The sequence below is a fragment of the Schistocerca nitens genome, chromosome 8, assembly GCF_023898315.1.
Source record: "Schistocerca nitens isolate TAMUIC-IGC-003100 chromosome 8, iqSchNite1.1, whole genome shotgun sequence".
Lineage (NCBI taxonomy): Eukaryota > Metazoa > Arthropoda > Insecta > Orthoptera > Acrididae > Schistocerca > Schistocerca nitens.
In genome coordinates, this window is record NC_064621.1 from 365,156,333 (window position 1) to 365,171,090 (window position 14,758).

Genomic DNA, 14,758 nt, shown 5'->3' on the forward strand with positions numbered 1-14,758 from the left:
TTTAATCCTCTCTTATTATCCATTCACCCCACACTCCTACTATTTTGACCTGGAGATGCAGCCTCCTGGGACTGGTAGATATGTTTTTGACTTCTGAAAGGGCTAAAGATGGCAACACAGCCTTCTTCCAGGTTTTCTGCGTAAGTACACGTACGTCCTGTTTTCGCTAGACTAAGCTGAAGTCTATAGTAAAAGAAGCCACTCGTGGACTTACCGAAAGCTGCCGCAAACTACCTTGGGATCTTCACTTCATTGACTGAGAAATGATTACCACCTATGACAAGAATTGTGAAACTACCGTAAGCTGCCGCGCGGGGCAGCCTTGCCACGGTTCACGCGTCTCCTCCCGTCGGAGGTTAGAGTCCTCCCTCGGGTGTGTGTGTGTGTGTGTGTGTGTGTGTGTGTGTGTGTGTGTGTGTGTGTGTGTGTGTGTGTGTTGACCATCACAGGTACTCGTGGACTGCAGTTGTTTTGCTAGTAGGTTTGGTCAGTTAAGGTAGTAATTGCGTTACGCGTACTTAAGGTATCTTACATACTGTACCTATCAGGCATTACCTCATTGCAATCGTTTTGTTTGCGTATGCTATCAGTGTCTTACTAGATTAGCTATCCTCCTACCTCTTACTTACAGATAAATAGTATTTACAGCTAAATAGAATTTGTCAATATTTACTTCAGGTTTTATTCGAAAATTGTTCATTTATAAAATGAGCCGGAGATGTTGTAGCAAAAATTAAAAGTAACAATATAGATTTATCATACAGCACTAGGAAACGATATTTCCTCAAAAAAAAAAAAATTTAAAAATGTGAAACAAAAATATATCAAACATCCGTTCAGTTCTTCGTCGAGCTTATGTAAAACATCTTTCTGTTATTTATAGGCCTAACAATTTTGGCACTTATCAGTAATAACAAGGATGATGATGATAGTGATGTAGTTGTGGTGATCGTTCAGTTGAGAACAACAAAACAATAATAATGTAATTTTTTATGTTTGTGCGTGTAAACTGTAATTGCATCAGAAGCAATTGTTTTGGTCACATAAAAGCGCAGAACTTACGCAGTTACTATTTTTTGCTACTTACCAGATGCAGTTTATATTTTGTGAGGATTATAATATACAATGGACTAGCACTAATCTATTTGCGGTTCTTATTACGAGGACTGACTGAAAAGTAATGCCTCCACCTTCGTAACTCTTCAATAGTTGGCAGCATTGGTATGCGGCAGGTAGTGGCTTGTTTCGTAGCCTCTTCTCTACAGCTCCAGATGGCAGGAAGCCTTAGCATTGAACTGTTGTCTTGTTACAGTGTAAAGTATGGAACCTTGCGCAGACGGTCGGTCAAAGCGATTTAAGCAACGTGCAGCCATTGAATTTATGGCAGCAGAAGGTGTCACCGCAAAGGACATCAATCAGAGAATGAAAGCAGTTTATGGTGATTGTGTTGCTGTGAGTACTGTGCGTCGTTGGGCGAGTAAGTTTAAGGATGTTGAGGCAGGAACATCTGACCTGCGTGACATACAAAGAATTGGACGTCCTGTGACAGCAACCACCGAGTTTGACAAGCAAAATGTTGACAGATTGATTCAGGACGGTCGTCGTATCACTCAGAGAGAAATTGCTAGCACAATCGGCATTTCACAAGAACGTGTGGGTCACGTTACTGCTTTGCTTGGCTATAGAAAGATCTGTTCATGATGGGTACCCCAGATGCTGACTACTGAAATGAAAGCGCACAGACTTGAAATTTGCCAGGAACTCCTCTCGCGTTACAAGAATGAAGACGCACAGTACTCACAGCAACACAATCACCATAAACTGCTTTCATTCTCTGATTGATCTCCTTTGGGGTGACACATTCTGCTGTCGTGAATTCAATGACTGCACGTTGCTTAAATCGCATTGACCGACCGTCTGCGCAGGGATCCATACTTCACACTGTAACAAGACAACATTTCAATGCTAAGGCTTCCCGCCAACTGGACATGTAGAGAAGAGGCTACGGAACAAGCCAGTACCTGCCGCATACCAATGCTGCCAACTGTTGAAGAGTTACGAAGGTGGAGGCATTACTTTTCAGTCAACCCTCGTAATTATATACAAATCAAACAAAACAGTCGTAGGCTCACAGTTCCTCTCACACATTAATTTGAGTTTCTTTCTGTACTATTGTTACCAATACTACTGGTAATCGTACCATTTACTACGTCATTTATATAGTGTACCAAAACGACCAAAGCGTAGTTTCGGTAGAGCGCAAGTGTACTGTAAATATGACATAATATTGGGTGTAAAATCTGTGAATCTATCAAAGTTTATCTTAAATATATTTAACAGTACACACTGCAACGCATAGTACTCGGAGAAGGGCAACCTGGTAACATGATTTAACATAGTGGCGAAATAACACCCATCTGATAAACGAGCTATATGACTAAATGACAACACGTAACACGGCATATTTTGATGTCCAGATGTTGCGGAAATGTTCTGCAGAAAATTTCATTAAATCACATTTAGTAGTTACGACATATACTTGTAACCCACGAGAAGTGTCAGTAACGTCGAAAGGTCATGGTGAACTAAAATGTGGTTCTGATAGGCCTTCGTCAGTTACGAAATCCGGCTTCAGGTGGCGAAAATTTAGCCCAGGAGCAATCCCACTGTCAGATCTCCGGCTACCGAGCAGGTTAAAACGGTTTGCAAAATTTCAGTATCCACATATGCAGATTTGGTGCTTGCCGGTGCTGCACTCCTATCCGCGCGGGCTTGTGTGTGTTTATGGGAAACTGCAAACTGTATCTGCTAATGCACACAGAAAATACGATTCTTAATGTTAATAATTTTGAAGTTATTTCCAATACAGGTTGTTGTTGATGCTCTAAAACTACTTCATAAATACAAGAAAATAATAATCTTGCAGTAGTTATTGCCAGTAAATAAACCTTTACGGTGCATTTTATGATAAGCGTCAAAACAATTATTTTTATAATACATACATACATTCCACATTTGGTGCATATGTCTCTTATCTTGGAATTGGAACTACGTTTGCAGCACCTTGAGGCATTCCTTGCCTCAACAAATTTTGGTAATTGGCCAACGTTGCAACCAATTAACGAAATCCCGTTTTACAACACAACTCTTCCTGTTGTTGGTTTTTTTTCTTTAACTGCATATTCACTGTCAGAAATCAGAAATTCATTGTAGAAGTACGTCGTCCTATGATAGCTACTGTCACGACATCTTTTTATTGTTTACCAGTCAGTTTCCGTCCCAGTCAGATAATTCCGCACTACTATCATTAAGAGCAGCATGTAATTTCTCATCAGTGGTTCGTGTATTGGTGTGTAGTAGAAATAACGGTTATTTCAAAATTCCATTATCGGAGACCAAATTAGCAAATGTGCATTATGACCTGAAGTGCGTAGGAGCACATTCAGAAAATAGATTATTTCATAGTAACGAAGAAAATTTGTGGAGATCTGAACTAATTCTCAACATCTAGAATAGTTTGCGAACGTTAGCTAAAAACACATATTATTAGTCTAATACTTCGGCATAATAATTATTTGCATTCCTTTTCATTTTGTAGAAGTAATCATTTTCTGCGTACAACCAGGCTCTAAATTAACACACGAATCGTTCGTTGCAAGGTGCTGTGGCCTGGTTTTATAAATAAAAAGTGGAAGGTCCACACTCGCGGCCATCGCTCTATAAGTGGAAAAATACGCCTATTTACGCAGAAAAAAAATGGTGGACGGAGATCCACGTGTGTGTAATGATGGAACGAAATATGTTTGGTCAGTAACATTATTATGTAGCAGTAGACGTTAAAAATTACGTACGTACGTCAGGAAATTCGCCACAGCGTTCTCTTTCACTTAGCGGAATCAGCACATCAGTATATTAATTCGCTCTTTATATCAAAGTTTGTTTTGGGTGGCCAGTCTTAACTAGGTACACCCTGTGGTGTTGGGTAGCAGGCTTAAGTGGCCGCTACTGTGACGAAAAGTGTCAACGGAGCGACTCACTTTCCGCAGAAACGTGTGTTAATAACAGAATTTAGAGACGTTAGGACATACGCACGGCGAAACCACAGAGAGCAGCATTATAATCCTGCTCAGCTCGTGTTTCACATTGAAGAAGTTAAAGAAACATTATAGGCTGGTCATGTTGTTCCTCTTGCATCCTTTGAAGTACTACTTTGCGATCACCATGTTCATCTGTAGCTGCTCTGCTGTGAATGCTTTGTTTCCTACGCTCTTATCCATCTTTAATAATGACGTCGATGTCGGCACAATGTTGAACTACAGCCCTCCTTTATTCCTTCGTTCGCCACGAGCACTCCGCAGTGTGTGGAGACCTGGTAAAGGCTAGTATCTGTCAGCGGTTGCGTCGCTGCCCACGTGACACCACAACGAGGAAGGCGGCGACAGTTGACTTCCGCGTGACTTGGCTGCTGCCGGCTACTGGTGACAACAGCTGTGCCGCCTCCAGGCCAGTGCGGAAGCGGCTGCCGTCATCGCGGCAGAAAGGGCCACGTTGTACCCGGTGTCAAGATGTATGTGCCCTGCCCAGACACCCGCAGCTGCTACGTCTGTATCTCTACCCCGCAATCCACTGTACGGTGTGAGGCGAAGGGTACATAATTTATCCGAATCATTCCCTCCCCTTCCTGTGCCATTCGTAGATGGTACCGTATGTGCGTAGAAACACGTCTTGTAACATTGTCTGTACTATTGTTCCTGATGATTGGATGCCATATTTTAAGTTTCTAGTACCGTAAACCAGGTATACCGATTTTCAGATTGAATTGTGATTATCATGATTGTTTTTTAATTTCTGTGATATTTATGTTAGTGACCTTAGTGACCTGTATGAGAGGATTACATAGTAATTAGCACAATACAGTTGTAAAATATGGAGGAAATAATGGAAAAATTTGTGGATGGTCAAAGTTAGCGTGGATTTGGGAATGCATTGACCGGCCTATACTTGCACTCCAACTGTCAACTGCCATTTAATTTATGTTCAATATTTCAAAAACACAACGAAACTTTATCTTTTGAAGGTCAAGTATTTGATTTAAAACTTTAAGTGCTGTATTAAGCCTCACAAAAGAAAAAAACCTGGCACGATACATACATCAAACAGTACGATCCAGCAACAAGATTGTAAATACACTCCTGGAAATTGAAATAAGAACACCGTGAATTCATTGTCCCAGGAAGGGGAAACTTTATTGACACATTCCTGGGGTCAGATACATCACATGATCACACTGACAGAACCACAGGCACATAGACGCAGGCAACAGAGCATGCACAATGTCGGCACTAGTACAGTGTATATCCACCTTTCGCAGCAATGCAGGCTGCTATTCTCCCATGGAGACGATCGTAGAGATGCTGGATGTAGTCCTGTGGAACGGCTTGCCATGCCATTTCCACCTGGCGCCTCAGTTGGACCAGCGTTCGTGCTGGACGTGCAGACCGCGTGAGACGACGCTTCATCCAGTCCCAAACATGCTCAATGGGGGACAGATCCGGAGATCTTGCTGGCCAGGGTAGTTGACTTACACCTTCTAGAGCACGTTGGGTGGCACGGGATACATGCGGACGTGCATTGTCTTGTTGGAACAGCAAGTTCCCTTGCCGGTCTAGGGATGGTAGAACGATGGGTTCGATGACGGTTTGGATGTACCGTGCACTATTCAGTGTCCCCTCGACGATCACCAGTGGTGTACGGCCAGTGTAGGAGATCGCTCCCCACACCATGATGCCGGGTGTTGGCCCTGTGTGCCTCGGTCGTATGCAGTCCTGATTGTGGCGCTCACCTGCACGGCGCCAAACACGCATACGACCATCATTGGCACCAAGGCAGAAGCGACTCTCATCGCTGAAGACGACACGTCTCCATTCGTCCCTCCATTCACGCCTGTCGCGACACCACTGGAGGCGGGCTGCACGATGTTGGGGCGTGAGCGGAAGACGGCCTAACGGTGTGCGGGACCGTAGCCCAGCTTCATGGAGACGGTTGCGAATGGTCCTCGCCGATACCCCAGGAGCAACAGTGTCCCTAATTTGCTGGGAAGTGGCGGTGCGGTCCCCTACGGCACTCCGTAGGATCCTACGGTCTTGGCGTGCATCCGTGCGTCGCTGCGGTCCGGTCCCAGGTCGACGGGCACGTGCACCTTCCGCCGACCACTGGCGACAACATCGATGTACTGTGGAGACCTCACGCCCCACGTGTTGAGCAATTCGGCAGTACGTCCACCCGGCCTCCCGCATGCCCACTATACGCCCTCGCTCAAAGTCCGTCAACTGCACATACGGTTCACGTCCACGCTGTCGCGGCATGCTACCAGTGTTAAAGACTGCGATGGAGCTCCGTATGCCACGGCAAACTGGCTGACACTGACGGCGGCGGTGCACAAATGCTGCGCAGCTAGCGCCATTCGACGGCCGACACCGCGGTTCCTGGTGTGTCCGCTGTGCCGTGCGTGTGATCATTGCTTGTACAGCCCTCTCGCAGTGTCCGGAGCAAGTATGGTGGGTCTGACACACCGGTGTCAATGTGTTCTTTTTTCCATTTCCAGGAGTGTATAATGAAAGGTACTAGCATCGAATGCCACGCACATAGCGCCAAAATTATTTGAGGTTAACACTTTAAATTTCATGCATGTTAAATCTAAATCTTCGTCTCAAAACATCCGCTGCAGCTGCAACTACAGTTACCTGTTCTTCATTTATCGAATCAATATTTGGCACTTGCGGCCACAGAAACTTCATTCCTTGTTTTGAAGATACATGACATTACTTGTTATACCTTAATCACTGCCTGAACCGCAACAGCTTGCAATTTAAGCAATATATACTGACAATTGTTCCTCTATCTTGCCCGCATCTCGTGGTCGTGCGGTAGCGTTCTCGCTTCCCACGCCCGGGTTCCCGGGTTCGATTCCCGGCGGGGTCAGGGATTTTCTCTGCCTCGTGATGGCTGGGTGTTGTGTGCTGTCCTTAGGTTAGTTAGGTTTAAGTAGTTCTAAGTTCTAGGTGACTTATGACCACAGCAGTTGAGTCCCATAGTGCTCGGAGCCAGCCTCTATCTTGTACGTTGCCGTACTTAATACAGGATACTTTTTATACCTCACATTTTCTCGGCCTGGCTTCCAGTGCTGATGTCTGTTCTGTATTTGATGAGCAGTCACAAAATATACGGGATAGCTCGTCCTGTGTCCGACTTTTAACCCTTCATTACACTTTTTTTTAGAAGTAAAAATATTTTTTTTTGTATTTCAAATTGTTCAAGGATGTCTCGAAAAATGTTGAAAAAATAAGATTTTTTAATTCAGAAAAAAATTAATTTTTATTCAGTTTGCATTTATGCAAAACTGAATAAAAATAAATTTCCAGATTCCAGATCATTTACGTTTATTGTCGGGTCTTCATCTGAATCGTCAAAATCTAACTCATCTTCACTGCCAGAAGGCCATTCTAGGGCTACGAATTCTTCATACGTCATCACTTCACGTTGTCCATTGTCGAAATGTGAGAATGACTATATTACAGGCCGGTCGGAGTGGCCGTGCGATTCTGGGCGCTACAGTCTGGAGCCGAGCGACCGCCACGGTCGCAGGTTCGAATCCTGCCTCGGGCATGGATGTGTGTGCTGTCCTTAGGTTAGTTAGGTTTAATTAGTTCTAAGTTCTAGGCGACTGATGACCTCAGAAGTTAAGTCACATAGTGCTCAGAGCCAATTTGACTGCATTACAGCACTCGAACTATCACGATAAACTAGAAAAAAGCAGAAAGAAGGAAACACTACTTCCTCGTCGTTCGATTGTGGATAGAAGTATTATTAAGCACTACTGCACATATGTAAACGAAATTGATTTGTGTACTACTCACATATTTATTAGCAGAAATACAAGATGAACGGAGCAGAATACTCTCCAAAGATTGTAGAAGCACTACAATTTTTTTTTGCATTCACGTGTTCTTCCATTAAACTACTATCAATCACCGCCAAAAGAGAGCAATGTCAGCCTGACTTACAATGCTACTCACGGCAACACACATTGTCGCGTCATACACTCAGTAGCGCATTCTAGTGGCAGAATCATATCAGTTACCGTCATAATACAACATAGCTCATCAGAAAAGCAGTTTCAAGCGTTAAACTTAAAGAACAACGCGAAAAGAGAGTTGAAACTTTGCTTTGCACATCTGCAAAGCAACGCAGTGAAGGGTCAAATGATATGACTTGTTTGTTTGCGTTAAAGGCCTCTTGTCCATTGCGATACATCTTAATAAAAATGTTGAACATGTCGTTTCTGACAGAACCTCAGGCTCTCAAAACTCCGAATTTCTGATTTCACAGAAATGTGGTAAGGATAATATATGGGGTCTATATCGTAAGCTGCTGCCTCTGGACCGCGGGGTCCCGGTTTCGATTCCTGGCCGGATTGGGGATTTCTCTGCCCGGGGACTGGGTGTTTGTGTTGTCCTCATCATTTCGTCATCATCATCATTCGTGACAGTGGCTAGATTGGATGTGTAAAAATTGGGACACTCTACGGGCGCTGATGACCGCACTGTTGAGCGCCCCACAAACCAATCATCATTCATCTATCATAAGCCTTATTTAGGCAGTTGTCGAAATAACTAGATAATACTAAAAGTAGCCTCACAATACAGTCACCCTCCTATTGTCTGTTGTAGAGAACTTGCCATACTTTGAAATAATAAACTGCGTGTCAAGAAGCCACGGGTAAGGTTGTCCCATTGTGTCTTATATGACGTCCGAATGTTGCGATTACGTGTGGCGTACAGTGCAAGTGTAGACAAGATACCTAAACAGTCTGATACAGACGAGTGCGTAGTGAACGTGGCAGCATGACGCGGGTTAACCTACTTTGAACGCGAGATGATAATCGGCACAAGTTATATGGAACACAGCATGTCGGAGTTTGAACAAGAATTTTGATTTCGAAACTAAATCTTCAATACTCTGTATTATCGTGAAACAGAGGGAGAGTGCCACGGACATGATACCTGAATGGAGGTGGCAATCATTAAAACAAAAGCGTTTTTCGTTGCGGCCTGATCTTCTCACGAAATTTCAATCGCCAACTTTCTCCTCTGATTGTGAAAATATTTTATTGGCGCCCACCTGCGTAGGGAGAAATCATCATCATAAAATAAATCAGAGCTCGCACAAAAAGATTTAAGTGCTAGTTTTTCCCATGCGCTTTTCGAGAGTGGAATGATAGAGAAATAGGTGGTTCCATGGACCCTCTGCCAGGCGATTAATAAGTGTATTGCAGAATAATCATTTAGATGCAAAGCAGATAGTTTTTCATATGCGTAGATAGTCGTGCATCATCTCTTCAAAGCCATATGTGGCAATCGATTGTCTGTGAGAATGACATCGCCGCCGATTTGAATGTGGGGTGTCAGGAAACCATTTTCACCATAAATGTACGGAAACAAATGAACTGCAAAGGCTTCTGCAGCCGACGGCGATATTACATCCACTGCCTTCCCCATGACTTCCGGCTGTTCAATGTTGTAGCATTCATAAATACAGATTTGCCCAAATGTATATACACTGTTTAATTGTTCATAACTTCCAGATTAATTGGCGGAAACGTCTAATTTTGGATAGTTCAATAGTTTATTGTTCTGGCAGTCGCCACATAGGTGGTGTTAAGATTTGTTTCCAGTTAAATGAGTAAACGTGGCGGGTGCAGGCCTGACACTCGATGAAAGGAAAGCAGTTTTTAGGGGTTACATTAAGTACGAAAACATTAATGAAGTTCATCGACAATGGCGCAATGAGTATCAAATAGACCCACTGATATGTGTAAAAACTGCGTGCATTCGAGAACAATTGAGGTCTAACGCTGTTTTACAGATGTACACAAACAACGATATGGACTACCTGTAATAGCAACAAGCCCAGCGAAGTCTCGTGCTGTGTTGCATCAATTCGCTCGCTTATCACAGAAGTGTGTAAATAAATGTGTCCGTTGAAGCAGGGTGAGTCGCTGAAGTGTTCAAGCGCATGTTGAAGGCAGCAAAGTTTAAGAGCTACAGGCAGAGATTGCTACACGCTGTGAAAGAGGACGACCCAGATTGTAGAACGGAATACTGCGAGCGGTTTACTGACAATGAAATGTGTGCACAGATCATTGCGTGGTGTGGTGAGAAGCAGTTTAAACTCAGTGATACAGTAAACTACCACAAATGCGTCCACTGGACCGCCGCAAATCCGCACACCAGCGGAGACAAAGCCGTGAATTTACCGGGAGTGGAGTGAATGTGTGATTTAGGTTATCTTACTGGGATTTCATTCGGTCTTTCTACTTTGACGACACAGATACCGGGGCGAGGTGCACTTGAGACATCCAGTTTACCTACCATTTGTGAGTTGTATGGGCACGAAAGGTTTTACGTTCAACAGTATTGCGCCGCCGCCCCCTCCCCCCCCCCCCCCCCCCAAATAATGGTCTCAGGTTGTATCTCAACGAAAATATACGCCCACGATCGATTCGATAGCAGGACCGATTCTATCGAGTATCCACCACGTTCTCCCGACTTTTATCTGTGGGTAATACAATCGACAAAAACCACATACACTGGATGGACATCAAGAATGCGTCGAACATTCCTGTGCAGATATCCAACTGGACACGTTCCAGTCGGTAATTGGTGCATCATTTCTGTGGCATCGCCTCTGTGTGGGTGTTAATGGTGGTCACTCGCATACCTACACTGATTTCAATAACTCAACCCCAAAGCTATATTTTCACCGAAAATGACACGTATCCGTCATTTAATTTCTAAATTATGAGCAATTAAGCAATTATACTAGCACATTCGTTCGCCGCGACATGTACTGATAAAATTCTCTCGAGCTTTCGGCCGAGTACTCCTCGACCATTGTCAAGTGGTGACTGTCTTTGGGTTGTTGCTACCGTCTTTGTATAGCCGCGCTGCCTTCTGTGGCGTCAGTGGTGGTCGCTCCTGCGTAATATAAGGTAATGTTTTCGTCGGGAGCTGAACCAAGACTGTCACCACTTGGCAGTCGCCGAGGAGCATTCGGTGAAAGCTCGACAGAATTTTATCATTTAAGCACTTTATACATTTCTTTGGGCAAACCTGTATAACGGCCTATACTGTCCATTTCGTAACCTTACTCTTGTACAAATAGGAGTGAAGTCTGTCGCCGTGAGAATATTTAACAACCTCCTTCCTGAATTAAAACTTTTAGCACACACTGAAAATGGTTCTAGAAACAGATTGAAATAATTCTGCGTGGCAACAGTATGTACTTCGTTCATCTGTTTCTGAATCGATATGTGTGTTGTTGGCTTGCAGATATTAAACTTGATTAAGATGTTAGTGATAGTTACGTATAAGATGAGAATGTAACCATTTTTTCACTGATATTGTGAACTTACAGACACGCTTCCTATCATTGTGAGTAGTCGCAAATGTAACCAAGGAACACGTAAATAAGTTATCTATTTCCATGTGTTTGGTCATTACACGAGTTCCACTCCTGTTTTAAAAGGTGGGTCTTCTAAATTTTTTAAGCGTACGCCTTTCTTGTAACGCCTCCAGCTGCAATTTTGTTGAGCATTTCTGACACACACTAATGGTCGCTAAACGGCGACGAAAAATATTAGTTATCTGACTGGAAAGACGTATGCGGTCACAATTCATAGTGCGAGTGTTCGTAATCAGTTGAAGTAAAAAATTAGGTCGGCGTGGTAGGGAAACTATCACTAACCTGCAGTGGAAAAATTAGAGCAAAATAGAAGCCTACTGCCCCCAGTTGCATCTAGTCCCTAGACAGTGTGTGCCAGTTCCTTACAAACAACACGTCAGACGACCGCTTGATTCGATTATAAATTTTATGGCATTATTAGATATAGTGGCTTCATTTCTTGCATCTTTTAAAATTTGGGGCGCGCCTGAGCTCTCACTGTAACGATTTTATAGTGTTCACATTCTTAGCTTGTCGGCTAGATGGTGTAAAAACGAGAAGTAAATCCCATGGATTCCTGAGAGGCGCATGTTCACTAGGAGTGTGAAACTAAGCATTTAGTTTCCTGCCGATGATTTCAATCAACAGGAGAGAGGTTTTTCGAATGCAGGAGATAACAGATTTTCCTGTCTCTGGGGACGGTCGGGAAGCTTTTACCTTGTTCGTAGATCACACTGACAACAAATAGATTTTTGACATTCACTTCCTCGTGTCTTTCTTTTTCCGGCCCCTCCTCCTCCGATCACCATGTCATTCGCGTTTTCAAAATATTAATGTTTCTCGCATTAACTGGCCAGTTTTTTTCGTAAGGAAATATATTTGGTAAGTAACAGAAAACGAACATTGCCTTGTACGGAAAGATAGAAATACTTCTATTATTCATACTTGCTCCTCTTAAGTGCCAGCATTTCCCAAGCTTTCAAAAATAAAACAGCAGCGAGATAGTTAACACCCTACAGTGCGAAAATAAACATCGAATCACAGGCTGTTATAGTCAAACTGAGTGCAGCAAATTCCATGACGTCGAAAACAGTCAGGACAGTATGTCACGCAGAAGCCTAGATTCATGTACTGCGCGGTTGGAAACGTTACGTTAACAGGTGTCGTAACAGGCAGGAGATAGCGCGACCGACTTAACTTGTGTGCGTAAAGCAGTTCCTGAAACTCTGGCATATAAATCTAAAACTTTTGAATTGTGTGTGTGTGTGTGTGTGTGTGTGTGTGTGTGTGTGTGTGTGTGTGTGTGTGTGTGTACACCGGAGAGAGAGAGCACGATAAAGCTTAACAGAGGACAGCGCGTTGTCATTTAGCGCTCAGTACCACTGTATTCCATAACAAAATTAACTTTTTCCAAAGCTTACGCTACATGAAACTTAGCAACCAGAATAATGTCACTCTTGGGATTGGATTGAACTGAAAAAAAAAAGTCCTGTTACATCCATATCACTGTGAAAATAATTTCGAAACAAATATTATGAGTGTTAGCGGTTCCATAAGAATGCCGCACGCGACTGATTTATTTGCTCTTAGTTGTTGCATGATGTCGGGAAAATCAAGATGTATGTACCCAATTTGCATGAAATAATTTAGTTAATTGAGCAGTTTTTCTGAGAAAATTTGTGGTAAGAGCCTATGGGCGCTGCTGCTACGGTCGCAGGTTCGAATCCTGCCTCGGGCATGGATGTGTGTGATGTCCTTAGGTTAATTAGGTTTAAGTAGTTCTAAGTCTAGGGGACTGATGACCTCAGATGTTAAGTCCCACAGTGCTTAGAGCCATTTGAACCAAGAGCCTACGGGACCAAACTGCTGAGAACATTGGTTCCTAGGGTGACACACTACTTAATCTAAGTTAAACTAACTTACGCTAAGAGCAAAACACACACACACACACACACACACACACACACACACACACACACACACACACACACACACACACACCACTCGAACCTCAGACGGGGGGAGCCGCGCGAACGTTGACAAGGCGCCTAAGACCGCGTGGCTATCCCGCGCGGCAGTTTTTCCGAGAAAAGCCATAGACCTCAGCTGAAGTTGTTGCCCAGCCGAGGGTGTTCCCGAATAATTTAAAGGAGCATCTAGGCAGGTACAACGAACATTTTGCAGAAGAAACTTAAAGGAAACAAAAATTAGTGTAGCTTAAAAGGAATTATTGAGGATTTTCTCTGTCCGGGGGCTGGATGTTTGTGTTGTTCTCATCATTTCATCATCATTCTCATTATTGGTGTCAGTGGCTAGAGTGGACTGTGGAAGAAAAAAATTGGACTGTGAAGAAATTGGGACTTCGTACGGGCGCTGATGAGCGCCCAGTTGAGCGCCCCATAAACCTATCATCATCATGGATGGCCCTAGTAGTCTAGTCCCCGCAATCCCACAAACCAACCCATCATCATCATCATCATCATTATCATTAACTCGAAAGGAGACGAAGTCTCAATATATTAATTTTGACCTAAATGTAAACTTCTGTGTTACCAAACAGAAAGTTATCACGTTTGCATCAACATGCCTATTCCATAATCCATTATGCAGCGCGTGGTGGAGGACAGTTCTCACCAATATCAGCGATTGTCTGGTCGATTCCTTTCAAGGAACTGAGAGCGAAAAAAATGAATATCTATGCGCCTCGGCGTACACCCTAATCTCCCATATTTTATTCTCATAACCGCTAAGGAAGATACGCGATTGTGGCAACATAACTATCGCACATTCACCCTAGATTTGCTGAATTGGTGAACGTAGGTTCACAAGAAAAATAGACTTTGTCGAGATGTTAGAGTTGAATTCCTCGAGCATCTTATTTTCATATGGGCCATATCGATCTGTTACAATCCTAGCAGTCCATCCCTGAATTCGATCTGTATCTTGTGTCATTCGTAATTGAGAACTACTCCAAAAGCTGGAACGGTGCTCTGGAACTGGTCAAACGAGTGTCTCACGTGCGATGTCCTTCACAGATGCACAACCCTCCCAACAAATCTGAGTCTTGCATGCACCTTTCATAATACTGATTATCGTGGTCATCGTATTTAAGATCGCATGTTACTACTGCCCCTAAATATTCAAGCCATCTGACATGCTTCGAATGTTCGCCACTATTGTAATGGAGTTCGTTTATTACTGGCATTACCTTGCATTTGCGCAAGTAGACAGCGACAGCCATGTGAAAGTGCTTCAT

The 14,758-nt window shown here is 43.4% G+C and overlaps 1 protein-coding gene across 3 annotated transcripts in view; it reads left to right on the forward strand.

The window, feature by feature from the left end:
* The window catches only part of LOC126199173 (protein kinase C and casein kinase substrate in neurons protein 1-like), a 626,821-nt gene that overhangs the window by 259,389 nt on the left and 352,674 nt on the right, over window positions 1-14,758 (forward strand). Inside the window, exon 1 of one of the 3 annotated variants that reach the window (XM_049935940.1) lies at window positions 4,551-4,601. The exons of the other annotated variants lie outside the window; for them this stretch is intronic. Coding sequence (XP_049791897.1) covers window positions 4,566-4,601 — 36 coding nt within the window. The 5' untranslated portion in view covers window positions 4,551-4,565. Of the gene's footprint in view, window positions 1-4,550; window positions 4,602-14,758 lie in introns of those variants that run through there. 3 annotated transcript variants of the gene reach the window in all.